The sequence below is a fragment of the Syzygium oleosum genome, unplaced genomic scaffold (assembly GCF_021117445.2).
Source record: "Syzygium oleosum isolate NSW1041296 unplaced genomic scaffold, Sole_v2.1 Sole_v2.06, whole genome shotgun sequence".
In the NCBI taxonomy this organism is placed as follows: Eukaryota; Viridiplantae; Streptophyta; class Magnoliopsida; order Myrtales; family Myrtaceae; genus Syzygium; species Syzygium oleosum.
The window spans coordinates 4,507,614-4,519,722 of NW_026607490.1; the positions used below are offsets into that span (position 1 = coordinate 4,507,614).

The window sequence follows — 12,109 nt, forward strand, 5'->3', positions numbered from 1 at the left end:
ATTTTTCTTTCTTGTTGGTGGAACTTTTTGGTTCTATTCGTCTGTTTTCCTTTAAGATAGCTGATCGAGATTCTCTTGTGTTAACATTAAAAATTGACTAGACTGTCGACGACGCGGGCAAGCACGTGATCAATACGCGAACATAAATAATCACGTGGCTGATGTATGAGGATTTACCATGCACGCGCCATCTTGCCATTGGCCAAAAGGCTAATTTTAACATCAGTTATCGATATACAAAGACGAATGGCTATCGATATGGGTATCGATGAGTTAAAAGGCAGCAAAACATCAATGATCCCTCTACTTTTGATTTCTGGGACAATTTTTGCGCTTTCCAGAAAGTGCCCCTGTCGATCCTCGCGCAATTCTGACGACAAATTTTGGTAATATGAAATTTAAGTTGACGCCATATAATATTGTCGATGTAAATTTATTTTTTTGCAAATCCTCTCTCTTTCTCTCTCCTTCAAACTTTGCTTGCAAAAAAAAAAATATATTCAGACTTGCAGCTACATGCGTGCCCTAGACGACACTAATATAGTAGTGCCGTTGTTTGGCATCGTTGACCACCGCATGGTGGTTGCACGCCGCTCTCTCTCTCTTTCAACACCGCCATCACGGCGGCGGTACGGAATTTGAGATCACTACTATTGTGATAGTCGCCTTGTAGGCGAGTATCTGGATCTCGATATGCTCCGTCTCAGCTACAGCGGTCTCAACCGCCGCAACAGACGCGACGGTGGCCGTCGCCTCGCAATGTTGATGGTCACCGGCTAGCGGGCAGGACCTCCGCCGGCAGCAACAGCTAGCCCTACATCCACCGGCAGCCTTGCACCTCTCGACCTTCTTTTTTTATTTGACTTTTCAGTTGAGTTTGTTGTTTTTATTTATATCTATATGTAACGTATAAACTTTTTTAATTATTTTATTTTCGTGACCACCTCGGCAACTATGCACGCCAATAAGAACACAAGATGTGCCAAATTTTGACTTGTAAACTCCAATAAGCACAAAATAAAAATGCAAGATGTCATCTCGGACTGCCCACCTTAGCTGTCTTCAACCCATCGTCATCTACCTTCTTCAACCCATCGACGGCGGTCACCGAGGTCGCGTGACCTCGGCTTTGCCTCGCCTGGCGTCACGCATCCTCGGCAGCCCTTGCCTGGGTCATACCAATCATCGAAGGGCCAGATCTAGATAGCCCCGAGGTCGCGATCTCTGTAGCCCATTGTCTGTCGTCGTGCAATCAATCTCAGGTACCGCACATTTGCCAACACGAGAAAGTTAAGATTTAGACAGTGTAGAAGCGAAGGAGCTGATCAACTTTTACTATGAGAGTTAAGGTAAGATTTGATGCGATTAAAACTTTGATATCGAGATTTTAGTTTTTTCTTCACTAATTCTGCAAATAGATATGTGGGGTTTTAGCGAGTAACGATCTTGTTGACTATTTTTGTTTGGGATAATAACACTAATATTTTTAAACTTTGGTCTAACGTACAATGTGGTCCGAACTTTAAATTTGTACACTATGGTCCTTAAACTTGAGCCTAATATATCATGTCGTCCTTGAACTTTTAATTTGTTCAATATGGTCTATGTACTTTTCATATATGTTCAATTTCAAGAACTAAATTGAACGTTTATTAAAAGTCCCATGAACCACATTAAACAAATTAAAAGTTCAGAAATGACATGACACGACACATTGTGCTAAAGTTCAGGACCGCATTGAACAAATTTAAAGTACAATGATCACATTGCATATTGAGCTAAAGTTCATAGACTATTTGTATTGTATACCCTTTCTGTTTTGGTTCGTGGTACGAGAGTGAAAGAAGAAGCGCATGAGGAGATACTGTGCAAGTCCTAAGATCGGAGAGCACAGCTCGGTCTGTGCTTCCACTTTCATTCTTCTGTTTTTCTTCACAGAAGTCCTTCACAAGTTTGTGGCAAATTGTACTATTTGCATTCTGTGAAACTCCTTTAACCTAAATGCCGTCGCATAAATGCAAAGGCATTTTGCAAAAGTTGAACCAAACGCAAAAACCACGCTAACTCTCAATCCTATCCCAAACTATTCCATGTAATGCTGCCGAGCCACAATCGGTGGAGTACTAGCTCCGTCTAAGTGGTCCAAAATCCAACCTCAACTCAGCATCTCGAGCTTGACGCTCCGAAATGCGACTCCAAGAAATCCAAGCGCTAATTTGAGAACGGATAACAAAAGCGTGAGCAAACACCCTAACCCAGTAAGTAAATTCTCAAGGTTTAGATTAAAAGATCCAAGTACAGTCTCCTTAATCCAAACCTTGGACTTCACATGATCAACCTCAAGGAACAGGTTCATACATAAAACATGAACATTGTATCTCGTCACAATTTTAGCTCTACTCGGCATTCCGAAGATAGGGCCTCCTAGACATGTTCGTGTTGATGGACACGAGGGATGGGGATTGAATTTTATTTCTGTAAAAGAGGTTTCGGCGCACCTGCTCCGGTTATCTCGCCGATCGGTGCTTCGGCAAAGAATCGCGATTCCTTTATGGCTCGAACGGACCGGGCCAGGCGCTCGGATTAGGAGCGGCGTATCGCAACAGATCCTGATCCTTCTCAAACACCGCCATCTCGGCCTCGCCCAGCGTGACCCACGCCTCTGCTCCTAGGCCGTCCCTTGCGTCCATCAACACCACCACGTTCTTGTACTCCGAGCTGCATATGCTCGTCCAATCCGGCCTTCCCCACCCGAAATCGACTTCATAAAATCCGAACCGGCACCAGCTCGTGACCGAGTAGAAGCTCGGCCTGTGCGTCGTCACCAACTCTCCCGCTCTCTTATTCAATTCGCACATCGTTGAAAAGCTCTCCAACCCACCGAGTTTTTTCGCGTAATTTTCGAGGAAATCCTCCATTCCCTCCCTCATTTTAACCACTAGCATTGGAAGGAGATCTTTCTCTTGTTGCTCGTCCTTTTCATGTACCTTTGCTGTGAAGTAGCTGATCAAGCATCCGACGGAGCTCGGAGCGAGCGACGGCTCCGTTCTCTTTCGGATGTTCACAGTTTGCGCGAGAAGAGAGCGTCCGGAGGACGCAGCAGCTTCCATCGCGCATTTCCATATGAAAGCCGACATGGCTTCCACTCGAGTGGGCTGAGCGGCGATGGCGCTCGCCGCTCTAGCTTGGAGAGCCGCAATCTCTGCCGGCCCAAAGCAGTACCTCCTCGACTGGCACTTCTGCTTCAGCATCTTTGCTGGGCGGAGGCTTCTCAGAGCCTCAGAAGGAGGGAAGAGAGTCGAGGCGGTACTTAAATCTGGACCTGGCAGCTCGGCCACCACTGAGTCTCCACCACGAGCCACAGCCGCCCAACTGTGGAGGAACGAGCTCAGAGTCGACGTGTCCGCAATCTTGTGCGACACGCAAATCCCAACTGCGACTCCTCCGCTGTTGAAGAAGCTCAACTGGACAGACATCAAACGACCGTGGAACGATTCCGGCAAGTCGATGTCCACGGGAAGGAACAGCTTCAGCACGTCCGGGTCTGGTGACTGCAGGATCTCTCGAATGCCGATCCCTGTCACTTGAGCCTCGAAATAGTCTGCACCATCGTCCGTGCAGTCGACGCACAGGTTGTCCACGATCCTACCTGCAAACGGGTAGAAACGAGCTAGGGTTTCCGACAACGACGACTTCATCCTCCCCGGTATTTCGTGGATCTCAGGTCCATCACCAGGAGTGTCGGCGTAGAAGAGGACCAGCGGGATGTAAACAGATGGAGCGAACTGGTCAAAGAAGGAGAAAGCGAAGCGCCGGAGATGGGCAGGGGTCGGAGAGGACGGTTTGATAGTCTCTTTAGAGATGATCTCCACCTTCATATCCATTAATGCCTGGTTCGGTTTGTTTGTTTTGGAACAGTTGCTAGATTTTTTAGCAAGACGTAGGATATGGGAGAGGAGAGGAATTCATTGCATTGGAGTGAGCTTTATGAAAGTATAGCTCCAATTGCAAGCAATAATTAAGTGAGTGCTGACTATGAAATTTCTGGGCACTGATGTAAAGTAATGTCTCTTGTTTCTTGAGCTAGTCTTCGGTTCATGTCAACGATCAGATCAAAATAGGGCGATGTGCCCATAAATAAAACTAGGGGCGTTTCCATTGAGGGTCCTAGGAAAGTGAAGGATTTGGCTTTAAACTGGTTTTAAGTATCTTGCTCAAATCTTTTGCACGTCAGATGATCACAATAAATAAGTGCGGATCCAAGATTCCATGCTCAACTTCCTCGCATATGCTTCCTAGGTGACGACAGCAGCAACGACGAGGAGGGTTTGTTGCATTAGTTATATCTGGATGGAGCTAGAAAACCTTCTCCGAACCTAGATCCGTGCATTGGGAGCAATCTCAACCGTTGATCATGGGTTCCCCAGACAAGCCTACCCCTTGACCGAGATTCCTAGCTAGCATCCTCGTGAAAGAACCGGGAGTTGGAAAAAGATTAGGAGCGTGTGAACGTGATCTCGAAAAGTCAATGACTTGGTAAGTATGGTTGTGTTGTACGTGAGATCATACAATGAGCCAAAAATGGAGCAAAAACTGAAGATGAAGGCATCATTATGATCAACTACAAGCCGAACTGAACTCGAAAAGTTTGACATCAACTTCACTTCTCTTTTGGGTAAAGTCGATTCTGTGTATAGCACTAAACTAATAAATTTTCTTTTTGTAAGTGAGTTGATACAATGAGACATGGACATCGTTTTGACTCAAAATCATATGGTAGAAGTCATTTGATCAAAAGAAACACAGAGAGAGAGAGACAGAGAGAGAGAGATGTTCTCGCGCCTTCAAAGTACGAAAATTGATCAAAGAACAATCTGAAACCATAAGCACGCTCTTGGGCATATCCACTTAAGCGAACAGTCCAAAGTTCTCAATAGCACTTACGACTCAAGGACAGCGATATAGAGTATTGAACTGAATGAATGGCACATAAATTTAGGAAAATAAAAAACAGGGTGGATCGATTATGGTAAATGTTTGTGGCCTTCGACCAATGTCAAGTCATCATCCTTCGCTACATTACAGAATACTCCCTCCAATGAAGATAGTATACAGTGGCATTCCATGAAGATTAGCCGTCCCCGACTCCTACCGTGAACCCCACTAGACAAAATAAACGAAGCCACTAGAACCAACAGCAGAGAGATAAGTGTTGTTCTTGCTAACCTGAAGTCATCCGAGAAAATGTTTTGGCGAGAACAAGCACCGCCTCATTGCTCGCAGCTTTCTTCGCGGCAAGTTCTTCCAAGCGTTTCCATGTGGTCTCGCGTCTCGCTTTGACATCATCGTCCTTTGCCTCGTCCTCCTGGAACTTGGTCAGGCATTCTTTGAACAGTTCGGGGTCAAGATCGTAAAACAATTTACGGACATTCAGGGTCAAGCTGTGAACAGCCTGGTTCCAGTGGTTCCTGGCATTTTTCTCGAGGGCAGGGAAGATGATCGGCAATATCACACTGCGATTTTGCTTGATTAAATTCTCAATGTGATCATTGTTCCAGAAAAACAGTGCTCGTTCAGCCACCTACGATTGAAAAACAGGCATGCAAAATGAGAATAACCGTTGTGAAGCCAGATCAGGCCCGAGATATGATGTAGATATAAAATAGCCAGTCGTACTACTGCAGAAGCGCACAGCAGCTCCGGCACATTATCAGCATTAAGCATTATCCAACGCTTAAAAAAAGTAAAAGAACAAAGAAAAAAGCAATAACAAATTGAGTTCGAGCAATTTCAGCTTCGGCCAAAAATTGATTTACAAGTACAGGTCCAAAATAAAGCCTCTCTATTAGTAGAAACATGTCAAAGAATGACTAAGTTTCATGTTCTGGAACAACTGAATGACGATTTCTTTCAATTGAAGCCCAAAGGGCTACACATGGAAGACAGCATTAAGTATGTATGTATGTGCATACTAACAACTTAGAATTTAATCATATATAATAGTTACACCACTCAGAGATAAGAGGCATATATAGATCACAATTAAATAGGTATTACCAACGAAAAGAGAGGAGGGAATACAAAATTTCTACTAAGCACCAAAGGCCAATTTTCATCAAACAGCACTTTTCTTTCTAGCGATCAAAGACTAGAAATAGTATATTCAAAGTCAATCTAAGGGTCTGTTTGTTTGAGTGAAAGAATTTTCCGCAAACTAGTTTTCTGGACTTTCACGCGTTTGGTTTGCTGAAAATGATCGGTCAACGGAAAACCATTTACAGTCAAAGAAAATGTGCATGTTTAAAATTAGGACAATAAATTCCTAACCTGAAAAGGGGACACCATTTTCCTGGAATACGATTTCCCGAAAAGCATTTCCCTTTATCATTAAGTTTTCCCCAAAACAAACACACCCTAAAACAATCTCTCCACTAACGATAAAGTAAAGAAAACTTCAATGTTGATGCAAGGGGAGAAAGAAAGAATCGGGGAAATGGACAAAGTATATCCACAACACTCTTTTAAGTAAAGGAAAATAAAAAAGAAATCAACAGATCAAAAAAATGACCCTACATCTATGAGAATTGCCACAAGGAGGAATTTGTCAGTCAAACAGATTCATGCTCAGTGACCTTGTGAGATAATGAGTTCCACAACTATAGTTTTAAATTATCGGAGAACATGACCCGAAGATAAACAAAGTTGTCTTTGGCAGAAAACAGACCATGGTAAAACAATTCACTACCCCTTTGCCATGAGAATTAAATTTAGAGGCCCCATGAAGTTTAATCATATATTTGTAAAAAAAAAAAAAAATACATAGCAAATACAGTGAATTGCCGGACCAGCATCTTGTGGAGATATTTCAAAATGAAACCCCTATATAGCTAGCGCCTAGAGGTAATACTTCTCAGTCATATACCATTAAAACGCTAGCAATGTAATCAAAAAGGTTTCCAGCTAGAACAAATAACACAGAACAGATACGAATATACCCCTATAGTAACTAAACAGCTATACAATGAGAAGGGCGTGAGTATCATCACTCAAATATTATTGGTTAGATCATCAACAACCATCGAATCGAACTTAAAATTATTGACTGTTTCTTCTAGCAAGCATGAGGGAAACTATACTAAAAGCATACTGAAATCATTTTTTAATCACTATGAAATAGGGTTGAAGTTGGATTCTCTTTGAAGAATCAAAGAGCGAAAAAGCAAGCCCCAGCACTGGCCAAATGTTGAAGCATTTAAGCCATAAAACTCAATTCACATACTTTTTACTTGTGCTTTCTGATTTGCAGACAATACTCAACAAATTCTTGTCTTTATTTTCCTAAAGCTTAAAAATCAAAAGACGTAATCTCAGCATATCAGTAAGCCTCGAGTATGAAAGTGTATCTATGAAAAAGAAGCCAGGCTTCTGGAATGAAGAGATCTGCTTTAGCCATGCAAAAGTGGGAGGCTAGAAACGAGAGAGAGAGAGAGAGAGAGAGAGTTTTGAGGATGAGATGAAGAGTTATGACCTTGCAAACTTGAAAGTACAGATGACAGGTTGCTTAAGAGAACAACATAACGCCATACACTATAGACTTCTATCCCTTCACTTTTCTATCCAGGATCAGCTTCTCATTGGCAATACCTCCTAGAACCACTGCGTATGTACCAAAAACTGACCCCAACAAATATAGAATTCTCTGGTTAGCCTGTGCGCTTCAGTTTTTCTGGTGGTTTGATTCTTTAAAAAAAAAAATACCACCGAAATACACGACTCAAACATAACAAAAACTCTGGCGACTATGTACCTGACATAGATCTTTGAGTGAAACAACCTGACAGACAAACTCAAGGTCCAAGCTGCAGATTCCTAAACTCATGACTGATGCAAATTCCAAACCCAACTCGTAGAAGAAGAACAGAGTACCGTCTGAGATGAAATTAATTTAGTTTAACTCACTCATTCGAGTTCATCGGATGATAAGTTGCTTTAGATAAAACAGCTACCCATTGGAAAGGACATTAGAAGACAAACTTCCCAAGAGAACCATAATTGCCAAACTGTGCAGCTTGATGCAGACTACTGGAACATATTCCAACTATAGTATGCCAATTCTAACGCCTAAATCTTCTCTTTTTCCCTAAATTATGATAAAGAAAACCATGTTCTACATAGAACTCAATCCTGCTCTGACTGCTTCAGTAAACATACACTGGCAAGCATATCAATGCATAACTCAACAGAATAGTAGCACATAATTGTTGAACATATTCCTTCTTTTATGTTGGGGTTGCTGGGGGTGGAGCAAATCAACCTTACATCAAGAACGACAATGAACATGAAAGACATGGACCCTAATTGACTTGACGCAAACAATGCAAATCAAAGGGATGGACAAAAAGAAAACAAATTCAATGTTGACCGCAAATTTCTTTCTTGGAACGCAGCTACCTCCATAAAGGTCTAAAAAGCATACCTCAAAAATCAGTAGATATAAGTACCAATAGTTTTCACAACCGCATGCCACATTGTGAAGCACAAAGATAATATAGAATGAACCACTATCGCCCAGATAATCCAACAAAAAAGCACTAAAGTCAGCTCCATACCACACAAGGGCACACACCTGAAAATGTGAACTGCTCAGGCAACGAGCAATTTGTCGAAACAAGGGCACCATGCATCGTTGAAACTCTGGTGGCTGAGTTGCTTCTAAAACTTCCTCCAACTCACTTAAGAACATCACTTCTTTTGAGCTATTCGTAACCGGCCAGTACTTAAGCAGACCCCTGATGACGGTATCAGCAAGTTTGCTATCCTTCTCCACAAACTGAGTAATGCAATAGGATAACTGTTGATGATACATAGCCAAGCACTTTGGCTTATGCAGGGGAATCAGTGCTCTCACAAGAAAAAGTTTGTGTTCTTCTTTCAGTGGCAGAGCAAACCCATTTATAATGCTACCGAGAATCTCTAGAAGTTCGGCAATGCCATTATGCTTCTCAGTCTCGAAAATAAACTGGTAAAATATGTTGTTGATGACTTTCCTAATGAATGGGCGATGAACCATAAATTTTCCGTAGATACGGTGCAAAATAGTTTTTAAGTATTCCCTTTCTCTGGGATCTTCTGAGTCAAACAAGTCTAACAATTTGAGAATGAAAGAGTGATCAATGTATCTTTTGGCCAATTTAGCGTCCGTCTCTGATGATGCAACAAACCTGAAGAAGAACTCATAAACAAGCTGCAAGTGGGACCATGCAGGATCCATCAAAGGTTCCTCTTCCTCCAGATCAAATGCTTCTATGGCTTTGTTCTCACGTGGTTGAGGAGTCAGTGCCCTAAATAAGTTGACGGATACCATCTTTGTGGCTTCCTGCATTACTGTTTCAGTGAACTTCCCATTAACAGAAGTTACATAGTCTACCAGCTCCGACAGCATCTGCCGCTTGATTTCCTTCTCCCTAAGGTTCTTTGTTGGGTCAGTGAAGTCGAATACAAAACTACTCAGATTCAGCTTCCTTATGAATAAGTGCTGCTTCTCAGAACTCGGCACATCTTTGAATCCAGGCAATGCTTCATAAGCAGAAGACACCGAATACCCATTAAGTTGGACATTTGAGTTCCGTGAAGTCTTGCTGCCCTGATTGGACCCCTTATCTGAAGCATGGTTTGGAGCGGAGCTTGACACCGGGTTCAGAGCCCCAGACTTAGCACTTCCTAGCTCACCACTTCTCGAGTTGATCGAAGCATTGGCATATGGATTAGAGCTTCCGCCATTATCACGACTGTCAGCTGATTTTGACGATTTACGTGGAAGCTTACTGAGAAGCTGTTTGAACATTATTCATACAATGCACTAGGCGTCACCTCTTCCCCGGAGAAAAGCGGCACCAGTTCCCAAGAGATGGCAAAGCCCTTCCTCAGCAAATCAGATTCCCTCACAACATATTAAACACCCACTTAAGCCACAAACACACAAAAATTCAGCTACCAATCCGAGCAAGAAAAAAGACGACAGATCATACTGCACAACAGCTTCGAATAATGTCCATTAGCAGAAGAAGAAGAAGACCATAAAAAAACCCTTCTTCAGGTTCATGCCCTGATGCTGAATTTCACCATCATCCGTCCTCAGAACTTGAAGCACCTAAAATCCCAAACTTTTTTCTGACCCAATTCTTAAAACCCCATGGGAATGCAAGAGCTGCTCCGATCGAAGGACAAGGAACAACCTTTTGATGCTCAGCTCTAGAAACCCCTCATGTTGTTCTCTGATCTCGGCTCAAAATGAGAGGAGCACCAGAGCATATTCACCACATTCGCTGTCCCCGTGTTCTCTAGCCACCAAAAAAGCAACCCCAACAACGAGCAACAACAACAACCTACTAAATTAACCCGAACCAAAAATGTGGAGATCAATGAGCGACATACCCAGATTGAAAAATGAGTGCAAGAACTGGAAAGAGGGGGTACTTACAGAGAAAGGACTCGACTTTTTGCCTTTTCCGCCGATTGGGTTCGTGTTTCTGGAGAAATTCTCGCAGGTTCCAAAAGAAAAAGATTAATTTTTTTCTCGTGATGATGGTTTTCTTTCTTCTGGAGAAGTAGCCACGAATCACTCTGCTCGCTATCGAATGGCGCTCTGGGTTTACTTGACAACCCCTTTTTTTTATGTTTTTAATAATAAAAAAAAACATATTGGTCAATTCAAGAAACGCGAAACTGGCGATCCGGAGGAAAAAGGAAGGCAGAAACGAGGAAACCCCCCAATCATCAATCGCTCGCACTGTAGTTTAACGCCGGGGTCGTCGTAAACGTGTTGTTGACTCTGAACTTTTTGGCCATTTCGGAAGGTTTCTGGCGCATGCTGGACATTTTGGTTTCGAACTCTCGATTCGATCTGATTGCTGAGAAGTTTTGGAAGCGATCCGTTCCACCGAAATCACCGGCGTAGAAACTTTGAATGAGCTTGATTTGGTTTTGTACTTTGTACTGATGCGACCTTAGGCTGATGAATTTGAAGTTTTTGGAGGCGTGCATGGACAGGACAACTTGGTCATCATCAATTCCAAGAGACGGCAAATTTTGATCCGACGGATTGAACTTGGAATTCCTACGTTTTGGTGGGGGAAGAGATGCGGTCAACTATGTCGCCCCTGCCCGTATGAATCCGGTCGTTCTTGCCTTGTGAACCACCTTTTGTTGATTCAATTATATGTTTAGTTCACATGTGACGACTTTATAAAGGATAGATTTTGATGTGATCACATGCTAATTATTTTACCAATTATGGTTCTTGATTTCTCGAAAGGACGACGTAACAAAATAGCTTCCACCTCGACAACCGTTGTCGTTACTATCACTGCCTCCACCATTTCGCTTCAATCACCATCATCATCTTAATGTTGATTTTTACTATGTGTAGGTGCCCCCTGACCCACGGTTCGAACGTGTAACCTTCATTCCTAAGTTGAAAATCCCTTGATGCTGCAACCAGCTGAAGCGATTTTGAGGTTAAAAAGTCATTTCTGGTTCTTTGTTTATCCGGTGAAAATGTGCTTGTTGTATGATCATTCATTCTTCCAATATTTAGTTACATAATTTACATTCGTGGTGTGTTTGTTTTGGGAAAAATTTCATAATAAAGAAAAAATGCTTTCTAGGAAATCATTTTTCGGGAAAATATTTTTCCTTTTCGAGTTAGGGATTACACAAATGATATCTGAACTTTGGTCCAATATACAATGTGGTCCATAAACTTTATATTTATTTAATGTGATTCCTGAACTTTAGCCCAATGTGAATGTGGTCCCTGAAGTTTGAATTTGTTCAATTTGGTCCATGGACTTTTAGTACACGTTCAATGTAGTACTTGAACTATATGAAAATGTTTAATGTTATCCATGATCTTGAATTAATGGAAGGACAATATTGAATATTCTCATATAGTTCATGGACCACATTAAATATTTACCAAAAGTTTAGGGATCAAATTGAACAAATTAAAAGTTTAGGGACGGCATTGCACATTCGGCTAAAATTCAGAGATCACGTTGAACAAGTTAAAACTTCAAGGAGCACATTGCACATTGGGTCAAAGTTCGGG

The 12,109-nt window shown here is 42.2% G+C and overlaps 2 protein-coding genes across 3 annotated transcripts; both read right to left on the reverse strand.

Moving 5' to 3' along the window:
* Window positions 1–2,301: 2,301 nt before the first annotated feature.
* Window positions 2,302–4,859, reverse strand: LOC115680168 (BAHD acyltransferase At5g47980-like). Its single transcript, XM_030603916.2, has one exon. It carries the CDS (start codon window positions 3,882–3,884, stop codon window positions 2,550–2,552), a length of 1,335 nt encoding a protein of 444 aa, XP_030459776.2. The 5' UTR covers window positions 3,885–4,859; the 3' UTR covers window positions 2,302–2,549.
* A 135-nt stretch (window positions 4,860–4,994) lies between these two features.
* Window positions 4,995–10,986, reverse strand: LOC115680215 (serine/threonine protein phosphatase 2A 59 kDa regulatory subunit B' eta isoform-like). Of its 2 annotated transcripts, none has more exons than XM_056312317.1 (3): window positions 10,481–10,986; window positions 8,627–10,385; window positions 4,995–5,581 (listed from the first exon to the last, which is right to left on the reverse strand). In XM_056312317.1, the coding sequence occupies exons 2-3, from the start codon at window positions 9,842–9,844 to the stop codon at window positions 5,222–5,224; spliced, it is 1,578 nt and encodes a 525-aa protein (XP_056168292.1). In that variant the 5' UTR covers window positions 9,845–10,385; window positions 10,481–10,986; the 3' UTR covers window positions 4,995–5,221. The 2 variants fall into 2 exon arrangements, with proteins under 2 accessions (XP_056168292.1, XP_030459838.2); XM_030603978.2 differs by having other exon boundaries at window positions 8,627–10,388.
* Between the last annotated feature and the right edge of the window lie 1,123 nt (window positions 10,987–12,109).